This window comes from Amphibalanus amphitrite, unplaced genomic scaffold, assembly GCF_019059575.1.
Source record: "Amphibalanus amphitrite isolate SeventyFive unplaced genomic scaffold, NRLGWU_Aamphi_draft 000237F_arrow, whole genome shotgun sequence".
Lineage (NCBI taxonomy): Eukaryota > Metazoa > Arthropoda > Thecostraca > Balanomorpha > Balanidae > Amphibalanus > Amphibalanus amphitrite.
Window position 1 is genome coordinate 448,601 of NW_024881732.1, and position 20,078 is coordinate 468,678.

At 48.7% G+C, this 20,078-nt stretch overlaps 1 protein-coding gene across 1 annotated transcript in view; it reads right to left on the bottom strand.

The window, feature by feature from the left end:
- Window positions 1-7,617: 7,617 nt before the first annotated feature.
- The window catches only part of LOC122386000 (protein SSUH2 homolog), a 47,995-nt gene continuing 35,534 nt past the window's right edge, over window positions 7,618-20,078 (bottom strand). Inside the window, exons 7-9 of the mRNA XM_043374764.1 lie at window positions 9,805-10,004; window positions 9,116-9,323; window positions 7,618-8,723 (exon numbers count right to left, since the gene is read on the bottom strand). Coding sequence (XP_043230699.1) covers window positions 8,574-8,723; window positions 9,116-9,323; window positions 9,805-10,004 — 558 coding nt within the window. The 3' untranslated portion in view covers window positions 7,618-8,573. The remainder of the gene's footprint in view (window positions 8,724-9,115; window positions 9,324-9,804; window positions 10,005-20,078) is intronic.

A 20,078-nucleotide genomic window follows, 5' to 3' on the forward strand; every position in this document is an offset into this window, starting at 1 on the left:
ACGTGAGTATGATGTAAAAGATCACATGAAAGTGCCTTGCGTAATTGTGAAGCCGATAGCGCGTGTTTTAAATGAGTATGAACTACCAGTAAAGAAGTCGGTGGTCGGGTCATGGAGCAAGAATGAGTTGCATGCAGCTGGGATCCTGACAAACAAACATCGTTGCACAGTGTTCACTCGCGCGCGCGGTGTGTTCCACAGAACCGTGCTCCTCGTCCTCCGTGCCGGTACGGCAAGACCGAACGCACCGACTAACACATCATTGTCCAGCTTCCCACGATGAATGTGGAATAAAAACATGATATCGTACTGTATGAATCTAGACTTGATGGAGCGCACTTTAAAATGTGAGAGTAAAACCAAGTAGTCCAGGTCGTCAGAGCGCCTGTCAGAGTAACGAGCTAACCACATCAGAAACTTGTGCTGCACTCGCTCGAGCCTTGTCAGGTGAGATGCAGCCGCTCCAGCCCATATGACACAGCCATACTCGATGATTGAACGCACATGAGCGTAGTACGTACACAACATGGTTTTGTGATCAAAGGCGGCTCTGCTGTAGCGTCGAGACAGTTGCATACTACGGATAATCAGTCCTAACATCCGGTTTGCCTTGGCAACAGTCTGGTCAACGTGGGCGGCAAACGTAAGCTTGGAGTCGAGGATTACTCCTAGGTCTCGGACTTCGGATCGGCGCTGTAGGGTAGTGCCATCTAGAGTGTATGTGGCTAGGATGGGAGATTTTCGTAGGGAGAAGGAGATGACATGACATTTGGTAGGATTTAATTTTAGACGCCATGCAGCAGACCAGGTGGAGAGACGGTTGAGGTCGGCCTGGAGCAGTTCTGTGTCAGAGTGGGAGGTGATGCGGTGGTAGAGTTTGATGTCGTCTGCGTACATGATACAGTTGGTTTGGATAAGGGTGGGCAGGTCGGCGGTAAGACAGATGAACAAGAGGGGACCACAGACACTCCCTTCCGGCACGCCGGATCTGACAGGAGCCCAGTCAGAGCACACGCCGTCTAGCACCACTCTCTGACGACGGTTGGTTAGGTAGGACCTGATCCAGGATAGAGCGCGCCCAGTGACGTTGAAGGATGTTTGGAGCTTGTGGAGGAGTAGGATGTGGTTGACACTGGTGAAGGCAGAGGAATAATCAGTATAAATGGAGTCAGTTTGAGCACCAGCCTGGATGGAGTCCCAGCTGTGTTTGAGGAACACGCTGAGGTTGGATGAACAGGATCGGTTGGGAAGGAAGCCATGCTGACTGGAAGGTAAGGACGGGAGAACGTGGGCCAGCAGGGTGTCACAGACGACTCTCTCCAGGACCTTGGAGCAGAGGGGGAGAAGGGAGATACCGCGATAGTTATTAGGATTCTTTTTGTCGCCTTTTTGTGGATGGGGATAACGTTGGCGTCTTTCCAGACCTTGGGGAAGACAGCCTGAGAAACGGAGAGCCTGCAAAGAATTTCAAGGGGGACGGCCAACTCTGTGGCGCACTCGTGGATAATACGAGCGCTGAGCCCGTCTGGACCACAGGCCTTGTGCTTACCAATGCTGAGAAGCAGCGAGTGAACTTTGCCAGGTGGAATAATGAATTGGTCTAGGATAGGAGAAGGAAAGACAGGAGCATCAGGTAGGCCGTCTACTTGGGGTTCACTAAACTTGGATCCAAAAGTGTCGTTAAAAATGTTGGCGCAGTCAGATGCTTTGGAGTAGGATTGACCGTTGTGAATCAGGGTAGCTGGGCGATGGGAGGATGACTTGAGAGTTTTGATGAAGGACCAGAAGCGTTTAGGATTATCACGGAAATCACGGACGAGGCTCAGTAGATAGTCGCGATATTTGGAGTCTGCGACACGTTTAAAATCAGATCTGGCTCTGGAGAAGGCAAGGTCATGCTCAGGAGAGGGTTGGGATTTTTTCAGGCGATGGGCATGGTCCTTCTCTCTCAAAGCACAACACACGTCCCTGTCAAACCACGGCGGGAGGCGGCGAGATCGCGTCACGGTTGGCACATAGTCAGCAATAGCAGCGTTCAACAAGTCATAGAAGAGTTCAGCGGCAGAGTCTACGTCTAAATCATTCAAAATAGACCACGGAAGACATCTAAGAGCGGCACGTAACTGGTTAAAATCAGCGGCTCGATAGTTAAATCCAGAGGTTCTGGTGACCCGAGGAACGGCTGACAGTTGCACGATAAATCGAGAGCATGTCTCTAGGTGATCCGATTCAAACACACCCTCACCCACAGTCGTATCGATGTCCCCACCCCACGAGAGCACCAAATCTAGCACAGCATCGTTCCTTGTGGGAGCGTGCACAGATTGAGTAAGTCCGTTGATGTTCAGATTCTCAACGAATTGTACAGCTCGGGCGGATCTCACTCGTATAACAGGATCCTCTCCGGCTGGCCACTGCAGTTCCGGCAGGTTAAAATCGCCACAGACAATGACAGGTCTTGTAGTGGCGCGCAACTTGGCGAGACACTCGAAGATCGCGGTTAAATCGCCGTCCAGGTCGGGAGGCCGATAACAGACTGCCAAATAAGTGGGACGGTTAGTGCCGATCTGTACCACCAGTACTTCTGCGGTGTCAGGCTCCAGGTCGCGTCGCCGGGTCGGGTGCAGCTGGGTTTTGACTGCACAAGCGACGCCTCCGCCGTGTGTAGGGCGGTCCCGTCGTATCCAGGTGTGTTGGTCCCAGCCCAGCTGCAGTTCGGAGTCGGCGACGTCGGCTGATAACCAAGTCTCCGTCATGCAGAACGCGTCCTGGGCGCTCAGATCGGGCGCCATGGCTCGCAGCGTGTGTAGCTTGTTGCGCACACTGCGCACATTCTGACAGAGGACGGTGAGCGCGCGCCGATGCTGCTCGGGCCCAGGGTTCAGCTCGACGTCGCCAGCTAATATCAAGCGGCACGCTTGATATTAGCGACATTTCATCTTTGACCTGACCTGTGACGTCATCGGTGACCCCGAGGTCAACGAAATTTGGTTTCCTTCGACAAATTTGACAGGCCTTTCGAACGCCGTTTGAATTTTGCGGATCCGTCCAGTAGTTTCGGAGATACGAGGGGGGGGGGGCAAAAATAGCCCCCCCCCCACCAGGTCACGTTATAAACAGACCCCACCAGGGCGCGGGTTAAGGGGGGGGGGGTGCGTTTTGGACGGTTCTCCCTTATCCAAAGTAAAAACCCGGGCATTTTGCAAAATGCCTATTGCCTATAGGCAGTTCATGCATTTTGCAAACTGCCTCTCCACTCATGTCACTCATGTCACTCCACATTTGATGACATCCTAAGGGGGCCTCGGGACAATTATGGCGTGTGGTGCGCCGTTGGACCCCCCCCCCCTTGCCTTTTTGCCCCTGATAGAGCCGGAGCTTGGCGGAAAAAACGGACGTGCTGCCCGTGACGAGAGGAAGACGATGATACCTAATTTGAAGGTCATACGGCATTGGTTGACCTTCCAGGTCAGGTCAATGACATAAAAGTCGGAAAAATCGGGACCTGTTGGAACGTCGTTAAGTGTGGTTGCAATGAGGTTTTTTGGGGGTGATGATCACAAATATCATGTTAGTTTTGATCACAGATGATGGCTTTATGCATTCAGGCCAGGTCGGGTCAGCTCAGGTCAGGTCAACCAGTAGGGGTCCTGCCATAGGTGTCGTAGTAGTAGTAGTAGTTTCATTTTTTATTGTAGTACTTTCATAGTGTTTCCAAATTTTCAGGGTAGGTGTAAATTTGACTGACGCGAGGGTACTGAACGTTTCGCCGCGATCGGCCGCTTTTAAAGGGACTATCCCGCCTTCTAAAATGTTGTTAAAACCAGTTAAATTGTGCCCGACTTTATAGATTGGATGACCAGGAACACAGTTCTGGCATTTATTTTTCATTAAACATCTTAGGCTTCCCATATTCCAAACACAAACTTTCAAATATGTGACGTCACAGCCCAAAATTACCTCCTTCCCCAGGCCACATTACTGTCATAAAGCTGATTCTTTTTACTCTGTAGGCACCACAACAAAGTTCAGACCAAGTTTTAAGCGATTTTTCAACGAACAAACCCATTTAAATCAGAATGACTAAACAAGGTGACGTCACACTAACGGTCGCTCCATGTTGAAGATAGGGCCTTGTACAAGGCCCATTTTCAAATGAAGGGAACGAATTTCTTCAACACCTAGAGGCCGCGGGGTTTGCAACCTAGATAGATAGTGGTTTCTGAACCTCGCCGCAAACTTGGCTATCTCAACTCAAACTCCATGTTAAAGGTGGGATAGTCCCTTTAACGTGAGGTATTCGCGAAAAACAGAGGGGTTCCGTTCGACCCCCTCCCCCCCCATACGGGCGAGGGCAGTGGCGCGGCCAGGGTGGGGTCAGAGGACAGCTGACCCCCCAAAAAAATCTGTCAGGGGCCCCCTCTGGTCTGAAACCTTCGGTGAAATAGTATAGAGAGTGAGAGAGTGAGAGTGAGAGTGAGAGTGAGAGTGAGAGTGAGAGTGAGAGTGAGAGACCACATTTACCGATTTTAATGATGAACTTTAGTGGTAATTTATTAGTTGACCAATCGTCGTTTTGAACGAAATTTCCTGTCAGACTAGTTCAGGGCACTGTTGTTCACTGTGCCAACATCATTCTGACATATTGCATCGCTTTTCTGCAAGATAAGCTAGCTGTTTGCAAGCAGCTGCAAGACGTAATTTAACCCGCGCGGGGCTGGGGTCTCCAGCCGAACGCGCGGGGCTGGGGGGGGGGGTAAATTTTATCTCCCCTGTTATCTCCCGAACTAATGGTCCGATTTGGAAAATTCAAACGCCAATCGAAAGCTCTCATCACGAACTACTAAAAACATGTACTTAACTTAAAGTTTGAGGTCAAGGTCAAGGTCAGGTCAAGGGTACAAATTGCAAGTTTCTACAGTATCGGCCTTGCACCGTAGTTGCCGAAGAATGGAGTCATGGACTGAGACTGATCGCCCAAAACGTGTTCTTAGGCTACCAAGACAATATTCGTTGCATACAATATCATTCAGAGGTCAAGGTCAAGGTCAGGTCAGGTCAGGTCACCAAAAAAACAAAATATAGAAAAGGGCATGTGCGACACATGTTTAATGGGTCATTTTACTCATAGAATTCAATAGGCACACTCAATAAGTGATATGGACCACCTCTGGATGAATTTCAGGTCGAGGTCAGGTCAAGGTCAGGTCAAGTGAGGTCAAATTTTGAAGTTGGTTGTTAAGGCCTAAAAAGGTGTCTATCTGATGCAGTTTTTCACGGCGAATCGAATGGTGCTATTTTGGTTTCCGTACGAGGTCTAGAACTTCCAAAAAAGTCATTTTTCAAAAAATTGTGTGTCGTGACGTCATAAAATTTTGAATAACTCCCACATTTTTGAACCGATTCTTCTAAAATTTGGTGTGTAGGTGCACATAGACCACTTCTCTGACATATATTCCGGTTTTTTCGATAGACTCAAAATTTTGGATTTTATAATGATTTTACCAAAAAAGTCATTTAAAAAAAAAAATTAGGCCAAAATCCAAAATTTTCAAAAAACCGAGATAGCCATTTGATAGACAAAGTAAAATTACGTATACCCTTTTTTGTTACGTCTTGATTCCTTTAAAAATGAAGATGTTAGCGGCGTTTGAACTTTTGCCGTTTTTGAGGCGAAAATGGCGAACATGACGTCACTAAAACGTCAATTTCTCAAAAATTTTCCGACGGATTTCGCTCAAATTTTCAGGGAACGTGTCAAATTGATGTAAGAAAAGGTACTGAAAGTTTGGCGGCGCTGCGCGCCGCCGTTTTTGAGATATCGCAAAAATTCGCGAGGGGGGGTAAAATTTACCCCCCCCCCAGCCCCGCGCGGGTTAAAATCATATCCAATTTTTTAATTAGACTTTTATGAAAACGTTATTTCGAGCGGCTAAAAATGAACATTTTATACTAGCCTCTGATTACTCATCTTTTGTTCCATATAGGTGCTTTGCTGCTTTTCCCTGCTACTTTTCGAGGTATGCGCCAGTAAACCACATGATGTAGGGGCAATTGTCACCTCGCCGCTCTACTGAAGGCCCGGCGCTCTTTAAAACGCTGGAAGTTGTGAAAAACAAACGCTTATAATCTAAATAAAATATATGTCCCTGAGCTCCGAATTGATCAACGCACACAATGCTGTCAACATTTCTGGGCCAAACTCAAAAATTCAGTCATTATTAACCCCTAAACACAAGTCAGTGATAATCAACATCAGCTCGCTCTTTAGTCAGACTTTTTGAGAAATGTTATTTCGAGCCGCTAAAAATGGCCATGCCATACAAACCACCAATCATCTTTCTGTCATGCCCTACTCGCAATTTTTGCTAATGCCTGCTACTCTTCGAGGTCACGTGACCTCACCATTAAAAGTGAATGGGGAAATAAGGAAACTGTTGTTTTTGCGCATGAAGTGATTTCAAACTATCTCAAGCACACGGAATCGTGATTTCGTGCACTCCTTGCAAGATCCGATGCTTTACTTTTGCATTGTTGACCTTCCGTGACGTCATTTATGACGTCACACCGGTCATAGGAGTTTCTCGTCAATAACTCACGATCAAATTGAGCCAGCGACTCGGGAAAGCCACCAATGGACTCGGGAAGACCTCCCGAATCGAATGATATGCGATACGACCTCCTTCGATTAAGTTCGTGGCCTGATGGGCTCTGAACTGACCTTGACTCGAGGTCAATACCTTAAGTTGACCTCACCCGAACAAAAAGCATACCATTCGACGCGCCTGAGCCAGGCAAACACGATGGTGCCAAAATCGCTGCTCTGCGGCCATTTTTTTGCGAAATTATTTGCCAAAAACCAAACCCTACCTTGGGCTTTTTGACTTCACCTCAGAGGTTACCGGTTGACCTGGGACCTTAAAATCGGGTATCAATCGTTCCGCCTTGAAACGGCGCACACGCTTGTTTTTTCCGCGAGGCTCTAGCTCCATTAGGGGCGAAACGGCAAAAAGGGGTCGTACGAACCCTCCCCCCTCGGCCGGCCGAGGGGGTGGGGGGTCCGACAATAGGTCCGGCGAGGGTTAAGCAGCCCCACTTCGTTTTTAGCATGTTTGCTTGTCACTGAGATCAACGACTCAATCACAATTAATTTCTAGCACTTTTCCGGACCCCCGGCCCAGTGTGCACCGGCCCGCGGGACAAGGGATACACATACAGAATTATCTATCAGTGAACACTTATTGAGCGGCTATTCACTCAGGAGCGGGATGGGTAGGTACTGAAACGCGCCGATTATAGTCCCAGCCGCCGCCTACAGAAGTACAGAAGTGCGAGAAAAAATCTAGACTGAACAGTCGGCAGAATCAGCAGCTGAACGTCCGTGCCAGCGGATCAGAATGGGGAAGCTGTCGATTTTTTTTATATATATTCAGTCGTGACGTTTGTAACGACCTTCCACAAACTATTCGTGACCTATGTCCGCAAGCATTTAAGAGAGCTGCGGAGCTAAATGCTCAACAGCAGATGGCTGTCGGCAACTCCGGGTCGTGAAGAGCCAATTGTTGTTCAGTGTGGTTGGGCTCGTTCCTGTAGCAGGGTAAGTGTAAATAGATGTTCACGGGTCCTGTTATTTTGTGATTTGTTTCAACTTGACACATTTGCACACGTCACATTGGTACCACAAACTGGTTTGAGAGTCCAGAATATGTTTCGGGACAGTACATCTTGATATACATCAAAACAAACGGAATACACCAACATAATTCATGGGCAATCGCATGCGCCGAGGTACTTTATGGTCACCACAGAAAACCAGCAGCATCGGCTATCCTGCGCGTCACAATCAACATGGTTTGTGAAAGTCTGGCAGTTCGAGAGAGAGAGAGAGAGAGAGAGAGAGAGAGAGAGAGAGAGAGAGAGAGAGAGAGAGAGAGAGAGAGAGAGAGAGGGGGGGATAGGCGAATAGCAAGAATATGATTGATCACTTTCCGAGCGAAGGCCGCGGTCACAAACCACTGACTGAACAGTTTCGGACAAAGTCGCACTGCGGATGTCACTAACTGCAAATCCACCACCACACGCGTTGAGACACCGTACCTTTGTCTAATGTACAAGTCGATATATCAGACCAATGCAAGTCGATAATAATGGCGAAAGAAAAATAGCGCGATACGGCTCTGAAGCGCTTATAAACAAGAACAGATCCATACCGTCCAGTCGTGAGCACTAAGCCACCAGCAGATCAACGGTACTGAGCTGTCAAAAGTGCGCGCGGACTAGAGTGCTGACAAATGACCAAAGTTGACTCAACCGTTTCTAGACGGGCCGCACTGCCACCTCTGATGAAGGCCCTCTGTCACAGTTGGAAGGCGCCGCAGCCCTCATGTCAGCACAACTCACTTGCACTTCAGTGTTCGGCGGTCCGTAGCAGTTGGGGAAGTCAAACTGTCAGTGTTCCGCCCTGCAGTCCGCTCACAATACATGCAAATTACTTCACACACAAAGAGCACAGAACATAAACACATAAAAGACGTCCACAGTTGCAAGGCACTGCGCCAGGCGCGCGGGAGCCGTCACAGCAGGGAGCAGCATCCCCAGCAGTGCCTATCCGGGTAGTCGGGGGCGTGCACCTTGTTCTCGTAGCCGTACACCCAGAACCGGCCAGAGTGGGACTTGTGCGTGTAGTTGACCTCGGCCACTGGAACCACGCGAACTTGATGTCGCTGAAAGGAACGGAGACAAACTGAGGACAAGGGACAAAATAACTATTACTTTACATAAAAAACGCGCGGCTAATATGTTGCTTGTGTGAACGGCGCTAGCCTGGCCTGATTTGATAATCACGTAACAGCCAAGTAAAAATAAAGCTCAACAAGCGCCATCCTTGAGCAGCTAGTGTTTATGTAATTATATTATTGTCCTACAGACAGCTGAAACATATCGTGAATCGGAATCCGTCCACTGTTGTGACAACTTAAAGCCCGAACACAGTTTCATTTCTAACGATCAATTAGGGTGAACCGCATTCATACAAGACACTTAACCGGCCGAGTGTGTGTCACTGTCTGTCGCCGTCCGTCTCGGGAGTACAGCATGGCAGGGTGCCAGCTCTGACCTGCGCCAGCACCCGCTGCTCGCACAGCTTCTGCTGGTGCTCCAGGATCAGCTGGGCCGAGGCCAGGTTGATGGCCGCGTCCGGGTAGTGGGTGAGCGGCGCCACGGCGGCCGCCTCCTCCTCGACGGCCACCTGGCCGCTCACCTCGCGGATCAGCTCCTCGGGCAGCGAGCTGTGCTCCACGATGTGCTCCGAGGTGGTCACCTTCCTGTGCACACATGGACGACGGCGGAGCTCAGCAGTAAGTCAGCTCACAGTTGCGTTTGGTGGTACACATGTAACCAGACAGCTGCGCAACGTAAAATAAATCGACGACATCCGATATCGTCGTAAGCATTCGATCATTATTTCACCGTATCCGAACGTGACAACTAATTCATCAATCTAGCTGGGAGAACATAACATGCGAGATAAGGAGGCTGACCTGTCACAAGGCCCATTTATTTTGCTATTAACACGCGACACACCATAACTTCCTAAAGCGTCTCGTAGGCCAAATACCAACGTCTGACCCGTATGTCACACTTGCCTATCTTGTGTTAGAATTATTTAATTTTCAAGAAATGTCTACCATGCAGCAGGGGACTGTTTAAATAGTACTTTATAGACCCTGGTGACTTTATAGACCTTGTCACCTTTGCACCGGCCTTTAATTAGTGATTGGCTGGCTTCAGCCGGTCGTTACTGACCACGAGATGGTGAGTCGAATGTAGCACCGCACTTGGCCGTAGCTGTCGCACGGTGGGCACGCGACGCGGCCCTTAGCGTTGCATTTGAGGCAGTCCTGCTTTCCGTCGCCATAGGCGGACGCCTGGCAGTAGTAGCACCGCTCCCGGTAGCCGGAACTATCCGCACTCCAGCCGTTGCCATGACAACTGAGGCAGCGAGTCTGAAATCATTAGCGTGGCTCGTTACTGAGATGAACGTTGAACAGATGACGCGCGCTACCGGGGAGGTAACGTGGGGCGAGAAAAACGCCCCGCTTCGCCAACGTCGTAGCGATAAGCTTCAAACTATGTCAGTGCAGCAAAAATGCTGAATTGCTCTACTAACCAGAAACAAATACGTAATAAGTTTTGACCACTGCCAATAAGCCGATGTGTTCATAGTGATATCGTGCACGGATCGCACGGATCTCAACCCTCGCACCGACGGGGGGGGCGGATATCCGCCCCCCCCCCCCTGAGGTTTTTCGCGAATAGCGGGAAAACCGCGGCGCGTAGCGCCGCGAAATTTGGTATGACTATAACCTCATCAATTTTACACATGGTGTGCAAGTTTGAACCTCCTACCTTTTAAGGTCAGGTCACCAGGTCACTTTGAATGACCCAACCTCAAGTCACTTTTTTGCAACTTTGTCACCGTGCCAGAGCTACAGTAGATGTCGGAGGCCTTTGAAAGTCGCAGGATATTATTAGGTCATTAGTAGCTACAATTTGTATATCTCGGAATTTTGATATCGGTGACCTAAGGTCAGGTCAATTTCGCGACCTCCCCATTATAAGTCAATGGGGGAAAATCAACTTCCTGTTTTTACCACTAAAACGGGTCGGAATGGCCCCATATACCATACATGACTTCATATACGATCAACCTTCACTACCTTGAGGTCTGTTTTGCTGTTGGGCAGCTGTGAGGTCATGTGACGTCATCAAAGGTCACCAAAGGTTTTTGGCCAATAACTCCGTACAGGAACAAGATACAGACGCGTGGATGGTCTCATTGTGTTCAGCTCGTCAAGACGCATCGAATGATATACATGATGACCTCGAGGTCACGTGACCTGAGGTCAACCTTTGACCTTGACCTTTCGAGGTCAACATATATATCATTCGATGCGGATTGACGAGAGGATCACGATGATGCCCTTAGTTTGTTCCTATCTTGACTAATTCGAAAGTTATTCGAGAAAAACTCTCCATATCTAGCGCCGTTATTTTGACTTTTTCGACCCCTGTGACGTCATCTTTGACCTGACCTGAAAATGACCTTTGTAAAAATTGTAGATCTTGGCCGTGCGTATCCGATGCCGTTTACCGCTTGTCGCTATCTTGCTTCGTTCTCGAGATCTCAGGGGGGGGGGGGCGGTCATCCGCCCCCCCCCCCCGTCGGTGCGAAGTTGGCGCAGACCCCCGTCGGTGCGCGGGTCAATGGAGCTGCCAGCTGTGATGTTATACACAGTACACACATGACCTGTCGTTCGTCGACTACCGTGTTTTGTAAGAACCAGCCGGTGATGGGGCGGTTTTTGAGCGCACGGCCAGAGGTGCCGGCGCTCTACATTCGATAACAGCATAAGGGCATACTAGGTATAGAATAATAATCGTATTACGTAAGGTTAATGCTATGAACGGCAACGATAAACTGACATTTTTTTCGTCGTTGGGGTCATGAATGAAAAAAAGCACCGTACAGTGCAGTACGCGTACTGCACAGCCGTACCCGAGCCTTACAGAAGCAATGATCGGCCGACCAGCGTCGGTGTTCAATTACCGGTTGTACAGGGCACGGCGGGTCGTGGAAAACACATTCGGGATCATGACGCAAACATAGACTGCCGAGACGATCTTTAACGTCCCCCGTGAAACGCGCGTACCAGCTCAACACCATCTGCGTGCTTCACAACTACCTACGTCGCGGCACTCACGTACTCAAGAGATGGCCAAAATTAACGTTGAGAATTCTGGTATGCGTAAAACCATTGGGAAGAAGAGTATGACAGATACATGAAATTTGAACTTCTAAAGCCAGACAGAGATCCACAGACTAACAAAAATGGAAGCCGAAGATCGGAGTGCCATTCGCATTCGAAACAACCCGACAGTCCAAGTTGTGAGTTGCATTACAATGATTCCATCATAACTGATAGTGTAGCATATGTTAAGTAATTTATTACTGTCGAGTGGTAGTGAGAGTACGAAAATCAACCGGACGAGTGAACCAAGATCCTCTGCAGTCCTTCAGCCTGGTGCAAGGGAAAGAGGAAAAGAATGCCTTCTTCAAGCCTCAGCGAGGCCTCACGCCGATGCTAAGTCTCCGGCTGAGCTTGAACCTGCTGTCGGAGTTGAACCTGCTGTCGGAGCTGGCGTCTTCAGTCTCAGGGCCGCCGCCGCTCCCGCCACCTCGGCAATCAGCGCCGGCATCGGCTCCAACGACCTGGACTCCGGAGACCTGCAGCGAGCAGTCATGGACGATTTCTTGGAGCAGTCCGCAGCAGATCGGGAAGCAAATGAGCTCCATGAGGTGGAGCCTTGGAGGACGACGGTCAGTCTGCCTTTTCGACCCTAGCGTCCACCAGTTCGCCGCTCGACCCCGAAACAGGTCAGACTCTGGTGCAATGGTGATGGCAACTCTTGCCCACTGGAGGAGGTCAATGACCGGGGTTAGTTAGATGAGCAGAGTAAGTGCGAATTACAAACGAACTACCACGGTGAGCTGATAGGAAAATCCGTTCCTGAGAAGCATTTTCTTGCTCATGTAACCCAGGGAAATGACTCTGCGAAACTGGAATCGGTGGCATGGAATCTTTTTTCCTACAGACCGTGAACCAAACCCCTTGACCGGGCGAGGGTGAAATATGTCGTTTTTGTCGCTTATCAGCCTCCTCAGTTGCAATAAAATAATTTATTTTGCTTGCATAGATGTCTGGCTAATTTATAAACCTACCTTTCCAAGTACAACATCCACCGGCAGTGAAATTCAGTCATCTCGAGCAAGAGATGACTGCTCGATCCGGAGCAGTCATCCCTGCTCCGGATCGGAGCGCAGTAACCCAACCAAACTGGCACACGAAGTCTCCGATAAGGTTCTGCACACATCGGGTCTCGAAAAGCTCAATGCCAAGCTGGCTACTGCGAGAATTACTCTCGAATCAGCATTCTCTGCACTCTGCCACTTCGCAGAACATCAGCCGAATTTCGCCGACTCAGACACTGCCGATTAGGCAGTGCCGAGTCATTGGAACTCGTGAGTCGGTGGTTTAACATCTGCAACGTGAAGTCACCGCACATGACCAAGTGGGTGAATGACAACCGTGTGCCGCTACGCAGACAGTGCAATAACCAAGGCCATATATAGTCAATAACTGAGAAGAGTGAACACTGAACAAGCCGCTCCAGTTTGTGGTGGACCTCAGGTCATTCATGCGTATTGCGTAACTGGGTACAACCTACAAATCATTGCCGTGACAGCCAAACTGTAGGACACAGGTATCGCGGTGTACGTACGCCACCTGTAGCGATCCTGACGGTCTCACCAGTCATCTAGAACGCTTCTGATACGTCGTTCAGTACGCCCTTCTCGGCAAAATTCAGTCAAACGCCATTGAAGGTCAGTTTGGTCAGAACCCTGACTGGCAGCAGATCTTGATCCGGTGCGCGCCAGTCTTGGAGGGAGCAACACTCATCGTCGGGGGTCTCAACTGATTGTCGGGAATTTATGTCCCCGATAATTCAGCGAGAAAGGCACTTTCACAGAAAGTCAGCTAAAGCCGACTCAGCACCCGTGCTTAAACTTACATGAATCGGAGAACGGAAGATGCTGAACAAGACCAGCTGCCTGACTCCACAAAGGCAGCAGTGGGGCATCTCGCGGGATATCTGGCTCGCTCAGCACGATATTACATGTATCTACAGATCAGCCGCTTCCAGTTGGTTTCCTTCTCCCCGTGCTCAATTATTCTCTTTTCACGAAAAAAAATTATTGTTGCGAAGAAGCACGGAAATAATTACATCTTTTAGTAAGCACATATTAACTGGAAGCAAACAAGGTGGCTCCGTCTCTACTCTTTCCGCCCTGCCACGGCGCCTGTCGCCCTGAGCGGTAGTGGAGAAGGGAGAAGCTTGGTCGTGGAGACGGGCCTGCACCTACCGATCTCTTGATTTCTGGATCCCAGCTAAGGTCACTCGTCAAGCTTCCATAATTCCAAGAGAGGCCGTGTTTTACCATTAAAAGTTGATGAACCTATAACTCTTGTTATTTTGCTCGAGTTTCATTGTTAAGTGGTTAAAATCATACATTTTGCATTGAAAAATGATAGCCGTTTTTCTATAATGTAAATTTGCATAAATATAGAATACTGGGGTGGTAACTTTCCCCTACTTTTGCCCTGAACCCCCAGCACCAAGCTCTGGTGCATATATGTATGATCTTTTCGATGCCGTAGTGAGGGGGGTATCTGATTTGTCTCTTGGTCGTGGTTTCTTATTGCTTTGTTATTTACCCGAATATTAATATTTAAACTGTTAGGTTGCCTGTTTTTCGTTTATCATTAGAGTACCTTAAGGATATAATGTATATAATAAGGATATAATTCAGGCAGCGAAAGGAGATCACCAGCGGGTCTACCTCGCCGCCCAACTCCTCAGTGAGACCGTCGCTAAATCAATCCCGGAGATCTTCAAAGGGCAAGAAAGGGCAGCTGAGGTCATCAACGTCATCGGCAGCGGCTTTGATGTCCTCAACTCCCGGCGGCGGTACGCCGACAAGCCACTGCGGTGCGGCCTGGGCGTTCACCTGACCGAGCAGGTAGCAGCACTCCGCAAGCTGGAGGAGCTCCTGCTGACGGCGCGGTTTGAGAGCAGGAAGACCCTTCTTCCATTTCAGTAAGCCTTTCCGTTGTCCATTCGCTCCACCCTGGCGCTCTACAAGGAGATGGAGAAGGTGAACGGGTTCCAGTTCCTGCAGACTGCGCTGCTCAACCAGGACGCCCTGGAGTCGCTCTTCAGCTCGATCAGGGCCATGTTCGGTTCAAACATGAACCCAACTCCAACCGAGCTGCTGTACCGCCTCCGCCTTCTGCTGATCGGTGTGTCTCCGGCAGCAGCGCGGCAGATGTCCGTCCGACCAGCCAGTCTGCCTGACGAGCCTCTCAGCGCTGCGCGTGCCGGCCGGGCTCCACAGCGCGCCGCAGAGGACGAGTTTGTGGTGCCGACATTCAGTGCCTACGATGCCACCTTCGTCAGCGGCACCACCATCACTGCTCAGCGTGGCCGCGCCGCCCGAGCCCGTCCATTGACTGCATACACCCGTAGTGAAGGTAGGTCATCAAATATTCATCTAATGGCATATGACCCAAACAAAAAAGCTTTTTTTAGTTAGTTCGACAACAGTTATATGCTAACAAAGTTTTAAGCAATGTTATTTGACATCTCATTCAATGGAATCTTTCAAAACATGCGATTCCCAGTGTGAAGTGTTTCCAGACTGTACAGGCTTTAGAAGCACTGTTCCGTGAAGAAATGGGGCAAATATTTCGCAGTGGACCAGGCGTCAAAGCCCACCTTCAAGCTCGCATTATCTCCGAGTGTCCGGCCTTGGACCGCAAGGTGGTCGCAAAGTACGTATCAACTGGACTATGGCAACGTCTCCGCCTACTAAATACTAGGAAGGCTAGAGAGTCTGGCGTGCGCCGAGCGCAGACCCGCCAGCACGCCTCCTCGGCAAAGTAAGCGATGTTCAGCCGGCAGCCCAAGGCCCTATATACCAGGTAGGGTCGTCCGGCGATTCTACCTTTTCGTGACGTCAGCTCGTGACGTCATTTGGAGTCAAGTCTCGAAGCCCCGTTCAATCCCCATGTAAATGAGCGATTTTCGAAGCACTGTAGAATGAAGTCAGCACAAGATATATCAAATCTAAGTATCTTATCTGAAAGAGCAGACAATTTTCTGCAAGTTATCTATTACGTGTTTTTTTGCTAAATCTTTTGCTTTTTTCACAAAAGTGTAAAATGTCCCCCCATGTCTCCTGCCGCCGGCCGCCGCGCGGTCGCGGTAGTGTAGTGGTTAGCGTGCCCGCGCAGTATTCCAAAGGTCCCGAGTTCGAATCTATGCGGTGCGGAACTTTAATTGCAATTCCAAGCTGAATATACGCACATCCATAATAAATTATTATTCGTATAGCTAAACTGTCACCAAGCTATCCATATAAATTGACTTCAACCAAAATATCGGCAAGATTCTATTAAAACATAAATTCAAATATGGCGGCTTGGACTACCGTGTGCGTTAGGCTCCGCCCAAAGCTCCGCCCACATGCGTGACGTCATTTGTGTTAGTGGACACACGCGGAGATAGGGGACGACATGGGCCTGCGGCAGCCCGTCGGACCGGCCGATCTTCTATGAGTTTAAAAACAGTTCATTGATATTTCGGACGCTGCAGGAAGAGCAAGTTTCTGAATCCAGGGGGGCGCAACTTAAACACCAAGCAGAAATTGATAACGTGACTGCCTGCCCAACCCTATCTATAGGAATCTTGGCCCCGATGTGGCTTCAAGGGAGAAGAACAACGCACAAATGCAAGTGAACGATGAGGACGAGGACTGCATCAAATGCCACAGGACTGCTGGTCATACTAGAAATAAGGCCATAGGCCATCCGGGGATCATCCAGTCCTTCACACATTGTGCAGGATTGTGAGCAACTTATCGTGCAGCCTTCGCTCGCCATAGAGGCCGTGGTGGTTATCATCAGCACCTGGAGAGCACTTACGAGAAAAGGGGTCTCCGGAAGACTATTCACATTTCAGTCCCAGAAAGGTATTTGCAGACGTGAGAGAATCCGAGACACCTGGGACACAAGTCCTCGACCCACGGGACATGGGTGTACCAAGAATTTGGAATGTGTGTCCATGGCCTTCATGGACTTCTCCGCAGGGAGCATGACAAGGGAGAGAATAAACAGCGCGATCCATGACAAACATAGAAGCTGGACAAATGAAGCAACAGATAAGAGGCAGAGGCCGCCCGGCATCAAGAGGAGCTGGAAGTACTAGCACGCTCAGAGGCAGAGTATATAGAACGGGTACGCCAACGACACGGAAAGCGCCTTTTTTTACCTGGACGAGTTACAGGGAAGGTGATATATTTTTTATTTATGGAAAGAATAGAATAGTGGATTATGACGAGGAAAGCCAAATTCATAAAGCAGTTATTTTTTAATTATATGTACCAGAAATAACATACTAACCTTAGTTGTATGTTAGTAGTATGTTAAAGGTTGTAGGGAAAGTTGTAGGCTACCTTTCCCCACAATAAAATTGGAACTTTCGCTTTTGGATTACGTGTGAGGCTCGCTTGAAAAATGTCGATTTAACATGAGAACCCTATGGGCCATGGGGTAGTAGTTTTTGAGCGCCCATTTGGCCTAGTGCTACCAAGTACCAACTGTTACTGGCAGCTGGCTACCCCTGGCTCAGAGGCATATGTGATATCGCATATGGGTTCTGCGACACACAGAATTCAATTACAGCGATTACAGGACCACAGTAAGTGAAGCCAGTCTGAGTATATTGCGATCAATGGGAGCCCAATTGAGCGAATACAGTATCAGCGAAACTGATTTCAACGAAATTGAAATATTTGCCAGCAGGTAGTTTTCCTCCCAAGTTCAAATCTCATGATTTCCAAACTTTCCCTAACGTGTATGAATGTTGTGAATGTGATGAACAAGTGAATGCGTTGATAAACTGGGTGGGCTTTCAGTAATGGCCATGGGAAGTCAGGCCGCGCAAGCTCCTGTCCTCTCCCGCCTGCCTTTGAGCGTTCCCACGCTCTTATTTGCCAGCGTGCCCTTGCGTCTCGAGGGCCCCCCAATGGCGTGTTCTTTGGGGTCTCACGCAGTCTCCTGAGAGCCCCTCACGCCGACCTCTATGGGCCCTATGCACACAGATGTTAGCCTCAAAACGCTTTTCGCAGGCCTATCTACGCAGTCTATTAGTTCTGGAATAGCTTTGTAACTTTCTTAGCATGACCGTTGGCAGGACCTGGCACGGGTGTTTCGACACCAACACATGGGAACAATTTTTTTTTCGGAATGCTTTCTTCTAAAAGTCACTGAGCAAGGTGTACATATCTTACAAATACATGATAAGTACAAAAAGAGATAACTATTTCGGGAGTGTAGTCCATTATCATGTCTGACTTGATCAATAGACTTGATAATGGGCTAGGCCAGAAACAGTTGTTTCGTTTTGTCTCGTATCAATTGACAATATATTCAACTTTATCACGAGGTTACATTTTTTAATTTTTATTTTGGTGTTATGGGTGTTGAGAGTTTGACGTGGGTGTTCATTTATTTGGCGTGGGTGTTGGCTGATCACATGGGTGTTTGGACACCCACAGTTGAATACAATTCTCCACCTATAGTCACCACTGATTACAGTGTTGACTACTTCGTTTTTTTTTATTCCACTAACTTGCATGGCTTTTCTCTCTTCTCCCTTTTTATGTTGTATTTCATTTCCTAGCAGGGAGTGCCGCGACTTGCAATACGCACGCAGAAAATGCAATAGTGTAGCCAGGCCTTTACTGTTCGAAGAAAAAGGCCAGGGGGTGCGCTCCGGGCTTTTTTCCCGCGTACCGACGGGGGAGGCGGATATCCGCCCCCTCCCCTGAGGTTGTTCGCGAATAGCGGGAAAGCGAAATTTGGTACGACTATTCTCATCAATTTTTACACATGATTTGCAAGTTTGAACCTCTTAACTTTTAAGGTCAGGTCACTTTGAATGACCCAACCTCAAGTCACCTTTTTGGCAACTTTGTCACCGTGCCAGAGCTACAGTAGATGTCGGAGGCCTTTGGACGTCGCAGGATGTTATAAGGTCATTAGTAGCTACAATTTGTTTATCTCGAAATTTTGATATCGATGACCTAAGGTCAGGTTAATTTCTCGACCTCCCCATTATAAGTCAATGGGGGAAAAATCAACTCGCTGTTTTTACCACTAAAAGGGGTCGGAATGGCCCCATATACCATACATGAGTTCATATACGATCAACCTTCAGGCTTGAGATCTGTTTTGCTGTTGGGCAGCTGTAAGGTCATGTGACGTCATCAAAGGTCACCAAAGGTTTTTTGCCAATAACTCCGTACAGGAACAAGATACAGTCACGCGGATGGTCTCATTGTGTTCAGCTCGTCAAGGCGCATCGAATGATATACATGATGACCTCGAAGTCATGTGACCTGAGGTCAACCTTTGACCTTGACCTTTCGAGGTCAACATATATATCATTTGATGCGGATCGACGAGAGGATCACGATTATGCACTTTGTTTGTTCCTATCTTGACTAATTCGAAAGTTATTCGAGAAAAACTCGCCATATCTAGCGCCGCCATTTGGACTTTTTGGCCCCTGTGACGTCATCTTTGACTTGACCTAAAAATGACCTTTGTAAAAATTGTAGACCTTGTCCGTGCGTATCCGATGCCGTTTACCGCTTGTCGCTATCTTGCTTCGTTCTCAAGATCTCAGGGGGGGGGGGCGGTCATCCGCCCACCCCCGTCGGTACGAAGTTGGCGCAGACCCCCGTCGCGTCGGTGCGCGGGTTAACATCACGAAAAGTGAAGACCTCCGCTAGCGCTGTCAGCACCGTAAACATTCTAAACAACAACTGCAGTAATCCCACCCAATCAGCGTACGGGAATACTCGACGCTCATTGGCTGAAAGCCAGTGACGATTTTGGGGGCCTGAGCGTTAGAGGAAACCTATAGCAGCACGAGCCGTTCAGTTTAGGACTTGATCTTGATATTATTTAGGCTAGTCTGATAAAAACTCGGGTTGGTTACGAAAACTACAATTCATTCTTGTAGTGTTCTAACAAGTCCTTATGCTTTTTTCTAAAACAATTCGTTGAAAAATGAGTTATTAGATGCGTACTCATGCCAAACTTGCCCCGTTACCATGGCAACCTGAGTTTGTTTGGTCCCCAGAGTCGCGGTTACTAAATTCATTCTTGTCCCCAGTTTTTCGTCGGGAGCGTTCTACCTGGTTTACATAGTCTTGGAAAAGGCTAACATAGCGCAATTCTACTTCGAAACCAGATCAGTTGTTTTGACACAGGCGCTTTTGGGCTCATTTGTAAGTTGGAACTGCGCCTTCCAGGAACACTATCCTTCCTCTAACTGGATAATATATCCGAGTAGGAAAAGTTAGCAACCTCCAGAAGTCGTTTTCGGGA